Source organism: Diospyros lotus, chromosome 12, assembly GCF_014633365.1.
Source record: "Diospyros lotus cultivar Yz01 chromosome 12, ASM1463336v1, whole genome shotgun sequence".
NCBI lineage: Eukaryota > Viridiplantae > Streptophyta > Magnoliopsida > Ericales > Ebenaceae > Diospyros > Diospyros lotus.
The window spans coordinates 38464309-38470319 of record NC_068349.1 but is presented as its reverse complement, the minus strand read 5'-3'; the positions used below and the strand labels follow the sequence as shown (position 1 = coordinate 38470319).

Below are 6011 nucleotides of genomic sequence, written 5' to 3'. Positions count from 1 at the left end.
TATCTACGAGGAGAGAGGAAGTACATTAGATAGCACATGATACGATGGAAAGGGAGGGACCATTCATTTACCCAATTATATATTTATATATTTATCACACAAGTATAAAGTATTGTGTATTTACATATACATAGGTTGCTTTTACCAATATACGGAATACCGTTCCATTATTATAGCATAGAATTTACCAATATTTCTCATCGTGAATGAATGACCAAAAATAATCAACATTAATTATTGAGAGAGAGAGAGAGACTTATTAGTGAATTTTAGTAAGTAAAATATTAAATTGAGTTGAGTATTAGAGAGTGGAACGACGCCGTTCTGTTTCCCCAGGCAAGTCACGTTCCTTTGGCATCAACCGCATCACGTGCTCCTCTCCTCCGTCGTCAGTCACGGGTTGGCTCGGCTTGGGCTTGGCTCCGGCTCTCCGGCTCTCTCTCGGTTTTGAAGAAGAAACGTGGGAGTAGGCAACCACGTGGCCGATTAGCGCCGTTGCAAAACATGTGGGTTTCATGCACCTGACCTGGGGGCAATACATTACATAGCACAGCCCCCGAAACGCGTGAAAAAAGGCACACCAAACCACGGTCCACCGAAACAAGCGGCAGCGGCCACCGCCACCGCCACGCAACTTTCACGTGACAATTTCTCCGCCACTGCCAGTAACCACGAAACGAAATCTGTGCTCGTTTTACATAAATTGGGTTAGTTTATAATTTGAATTTGACTGTTGCTTTCAGGTTTCAATCTGCCTGTGCCCTTGTGCGTGCGTGTCTGTCTGTTGCTTGAGAACAGAACAGTGCGGAACTACACAACCATGTGGGAAAGACTTTAAAAAAAGGGTGCATATTCATTGAATTCTAACACACCACATGTAAATGATATGAGTGGGTGATGTATTATCATCAAAGAACAAGTTAGCCTACCTTGGGATGGGATGGGACGGGACGGGACCCATCTCCTATACCTAAAAATAAGGCTAAAAAAGTCATCTCACCTATGGATCATCCCAATAATATTTAAATGATTTTACACCGTAGGAATAGGTTTGAAGATAGACAAATGACACTCAACAAGACAAAATCATCAAAAATATCGTTCTTTTTTATCTCTTTGAATTTTTATTAATTGGTTTTCTAGTCTTTTAGAAAGAAAAAAAAAAAAAAAAGGTAAAAGATCATGTGGGTGTGTGGGGATTGAAGCATTTATTATTAAAATGAAATGAGCCCACAAAAGAGAGAGAAGATGATTAAGGAAGAGGTTGGTTTAGGAATCATTTTCAGACTTCGATTAATTTGCCTTAGATTCTACTCCACTTAGCCTGCTGCATCGGATTTTTACCTGATTGGTTGGCTTCCTAGGATTTCTTTTTTTGGCTTCACTTTTGACATCATCATCATCATTGATCACTGCTGCCACCAATTAATACAGCAAAAAATCGCATGGTTAAGATTGCTTAATCAACTGTCTTTCCACTAACCTTAACCGTAATTTAATTGCTGCTTCTATTTCTGGTCCCCCACTGCTCAACTTCCTTGCATATGGCAAAAGAAGATTATTAACGAAGAGATATTTGAAACCCCTAAAACATCTAATTGAACTAGAGCCTCACTGGCAAGAATAAGGTTTAGGAGTTGATGGAGCCTATATCAATTGAATTGAATTGAATTGGTTTATGTTTATTCCCAATAATCTAAGTATGTATTGAGAAGGTAACAATAAATAAAATAGAAATGGAAGATTTGCTTAGCGTAAAGAAGTGGGTGTGGGTGGGTGGCCCAGGAAGGAGAAGAAAGCATTTAAAGTTCTCGTTTTTAATGTGAATATTACGTTGAATATTGAATGTTGAGAAGTGGGGGTATGTATGTATGTGGAATGGTGGAATGGTAACATATGAAGTAAGGCGCTGAGCCTTAGCCTCAGAGCTCTCGTGACAAAACACCGAGTAAAGGGGAAAAGCGTTGCTGCCCTGCCGACTGACTGACTGAGACTGACCCATTCGCAAATCGCAAACTCCATCTCCGTCTCCATCTCCGTCTCCGTCTCCGTCTCCAACCGTGTCTTCTTTTCTATTTTTTATTTCTTTTTTGTGGTTAACTTAACCAGGGTCTCCTTTGTAACCACAGTTTACACGTGCAGTCAGCATTTAGAGCCCCGCAGGAGCCAAGCCAAGGCACAAAAAGTCCTCTCTGCTCGGCCTCCTCGCCCTTCTCCATCCCTCAACTTCACTTTCCCTGCCAACGCACAAAATTTCGCTCTCTCTAGTTCCCTCAACTACCTTCCTTCTGTTTTCCGGGAAAATTGTTTTCCAAGTGATTTTCATTTTCTGGGAATATTTTCCATACAAGGAGGGTGAGGGCGTTGCCTGCCTTCACAACCGCCATTGCCATTGCCGCTGTCTGTGTATGTATTCTCTTTCAGTTTCGTCTTCGTTCTGCGCTTTGCATATATTTGTTTGTTTTAGATTTTCAGCTTGTGAGATCTGAATAATAGAGCTGCAAGCCATAGTGGGATTGTGAAAACCGTGGTTTGGTTCATATTTTGAATGAACCGGCCGGATATGAGTTTTTGGGGGAAAAAGATTGTATTTTGTTGGGCTTTTGGGTATTGAAGTTTGAGGGCCTTTTGGTTGTGGGTTGTTCTCTTCTGCTATTGTTGTTGTTGTTGTTATTTCCTTTTCTGGGTGCTTGGAGATGAAATTAGCAGATGTGGGTATGGGAGGAATGGTTTGGAGTGATGAAGATAAGGGTGTGGTGGCGGCAATTTTGGGCACTAGGGCTTTTGATTACTTGAAGTCGAATTCGGCCTCTGCTGAATGCTCGTTTATGGCAGTGGGAGGTGATGAAAATTTGCAGAATAAGCTGTCTGATCTGGTGGACTGCCCCAACTCGGCCAATTTCAGTTGGAATTACGCGATTTTCTGGCAAATTTCGCGGTCCAAGGCCGGGGAGTTTGTCTTGGGATGGGGAGATGGCTCTTGTAGGGAGCCCAAAGAAGAGGAGTCTGAAGTTGCAAGAATTCTCAATTTCCGGCTCGAGGATGAGACCCAACAGAAGATGAGGAAAAGGGTACTTCAGAAATTGCATACCCTGTTTGGGGGATCAGATGAAGATAGCTACGCCTTTGTGTTGGACAGAGTGACAGATACCGAAATGTTCTTCCTAGCATCAATGTACTTCTCCTTCCCTCGAGGGGAAGGTGGCCCAGGGAAATGTTTTTTGTCCGGGAAGCACATCTGGCTCCCAGATGCATTGAAGTCCTCATCTGAATATTGTGTTAGATCATTCCTTGCAAAATCCGCTGGTATCCAAACTATTGTTTTGATCCCAACTGATTTTGGGGTAGTTGAATTAGGATCGGTCAGATCCATATGTGAAAGCTTAGAGCTGGTGCAGACAATAAAATCATCCTTTTCATCCTCGTCTTCGCTTATCCCAGCCAAGCTGGTGGCATCTTTTCCAGCCATGAGTGAGAGGAAAGATGGAAATTGCCATTTTTCCAATTCAGGCATTGAGGAGCAACCAGATAAGATTCCAAAGATTTTTGGGCAGGATTTAAACTCAGGGCGAGCCCCATTTAGGGAAAAGCTTGCTGTTAGGAAGGCTGAGGGAAGGCCATGGGATGTATACTCGAATGGTAATCAGCTTCCGTTCCCTAACCCTAGAAATGGGCTTCACGGTTCAGGTTGGACACAATTCCAGAATGTGAGGCAGGGGCCAAAAATAGAAGCTTATAGTCCTCGACCCCCAGCAAACAATATAAAAGAGCTCGTCAATGGTGTTAGGGAAGAGTTTTGGCTCAACCATTACCAGCCCTCTCCTCAGAAGGCAGCAGCCATGCAAATTGATTTTACAGGTGGCGCAACTTCAAAGCCTTCTGCAATTTCTTGCCCGGTCAGTGTTGAGTCTGAGTATTCGGATGTTGAGGCTTCAGGCAAGGACGAGCAGGTTGGCGTAGCCGATGAAAGAAGGCCTCGGAAACGAGGACGAAAGCCTGCAAATGGAAGGGAAGAGCCCCTCAATCATGTTGAGGCAGAGAGGCAGCGGCGAGAGAAACTGAACCAGAGGTTCTATGCTCTGAGAGCTGTTGTGCCCAACATCTCAAAGATGGATAAAGCCTCGCTTTTGGGGGACGCAATTGCCTACATCACCGAGCTTCAGAATAAACTCAAGGACATGGAATCCAAGAGGGAGAAATTGGGGAGCACCTCAAGAGAATCCCCATCTTTGGAGGCCCATTCAGATTCAGACAACCAAATCTGTATCAGGGACATTGAAATCCAAGCTGCTCATGATGAAGTTGTTGTAAGGGTTAGCTGCCCCTTGGATTCCCACCCTGTTTCAAAGGTTATACAAGCATTCAAGGAAGCCCAGATAACTGTCGTTGACTCAAAACTCGCCACTGGGAATGACACCGTATTCCATACATTCGTGATCAAGTCTCAAGGATCCGAACAGCTTACAAAGGAGATGTTGGTCGCAGCATTTTCGCAGGAATTCAACTTCTCACGGCCTTTACCTTCGATTTCATGATGAGGGAATGTATTTAACGTAACCTGTAGGCCAAATATATAGCGGAACAGCTCACTCAATAGCTTCTGCAGAGGTTTTTACAGCAAGCAGGAAATGGTAAGAAGAATAGAGTGGCAGCTGGAAAGTGGAAATAGAAAGGTAACTAGCTATTTAGCAAGTAGTGCAGCAAATTTTCTATGTTACCTTACAGTATACATACTCTACCATGAGGAACTATTTTTGCTAGATGCATTAAATTTGTAATCTCAACCATTAGAAGCTGATAAGTTTGTTGTTTGTGAACATTGATGAGTTAGTAATTTCAACCATTATATGCCTTTTCATTCATTACTTGCTGCTTCTCTCACCTTTATTTGTTTTTTTTTTTTTTTTCTTTTTTTGGATTGAAGGAAGGTTATTGAGTTAAGAGGATCGTATTATATTTGTGTTAGGCCATTAGAACTGTTTAAAATTGATGCATTATATTCTGCTGTTAATATGATAAATCTGTCATATTTTTGACTGTTGCATCCTTTGACCTGACCTGAGTCAGCTTTTATTTAGAATGTATTTATTTCAAGGCTTTGACTGGGTCTTACCTTTGGAAATATTGTGTTGCATCCATTGACTGGGTCTTTCAACCTCAGGTTTTGGTGATGCTGCCAACCATATGCTCCATAAAATCATTTTTGCCCCTCCTCTCTCTTCTGCTGTAAATTGAGGGGAAACGAATAGGGGAAATGGGCGAATGGGCAGCAGTATATGAGTCGTTACTTTCGTTGAAGTTAGGTAACTTACCTAAAAAAGGTGTGGGTGAAAGTTAGGTGTGTATGTATATTCTTTTTTGGGGGTAATTTGCTCTGTTTTTCCAGCAAGGGCCAAGCTAGTGTTGAGGGTCTTTTGTACCCAACTCTTATCTCACCCAATAAGTGAGACTTTATGGGTTTAGTGTGGCATTTTATTGCTTATATTACATGTTATATTTATCCAGATTATTCTCAATTGATAGTCAGTGACAGAAATATATAAAAGTCTAATATTCATGTAGTGATCACATAATAGTATAATAAAGGCTGGATATGTTGTTGTATTCTCAATTGATAGTTAGTGATGATTAACGACACCATCAATAATTTTACTCTTAAACGACGACTACTGCTACTCAGATTTTATACAAGACAGGAGTCTCGAACCTAGACACTACTAGTTCACGTGTTGAGCCAAGGTTGTGTGAAAATGCTTGTAAAGGGAAGAGAGGAGGAGACGAGCAGTTTATCCGGATTTGGTGGTTCATTCGTATTTCGTTTTATGCGTCCAGTGCAGCCTTCTCTCCCTGTCGTTGAAAGGAACAGTGATTTGATGATCTGAACCGCAAAATACTGTCCGTGTGGCTGCATGTGGATGTGGTCGCTGCTCTTCAATACTATTACTACCATTATTATATGTAAAAGAAAAGGCCAAAATGCACATCACATGAACTCTTTATCATACGCCCGG

General features: G+C 42.0%; 1 protein-coding gene across 1 annotated transcript; it reads left to right on the top strand.

The window, feature by feature from the left end:
* The first annotated feature begins 1960 nt into the window (after nt 1-1960).
* On the top strand, nt 1961-5545 carry LOC127814251 (transcription factor MTB1-like). The gene is made up of 2 exons (XM_052355642.1): nt 1961-4673; nt 5162-5545. Exon 1 carries the CDS (start codon nt 2697-2699, stop codon nt 4533-4535), a length of 1839 nt encoding a protein of 612 aa, XP_052211602.1. The 5' UTR covers nt 1961-2696; the 3' UTR covers nt 4536-4673; nt 5162-5545.
* The last annotated feature ends 466 nt before the right edge of the window (nt 5546-6011 follow it).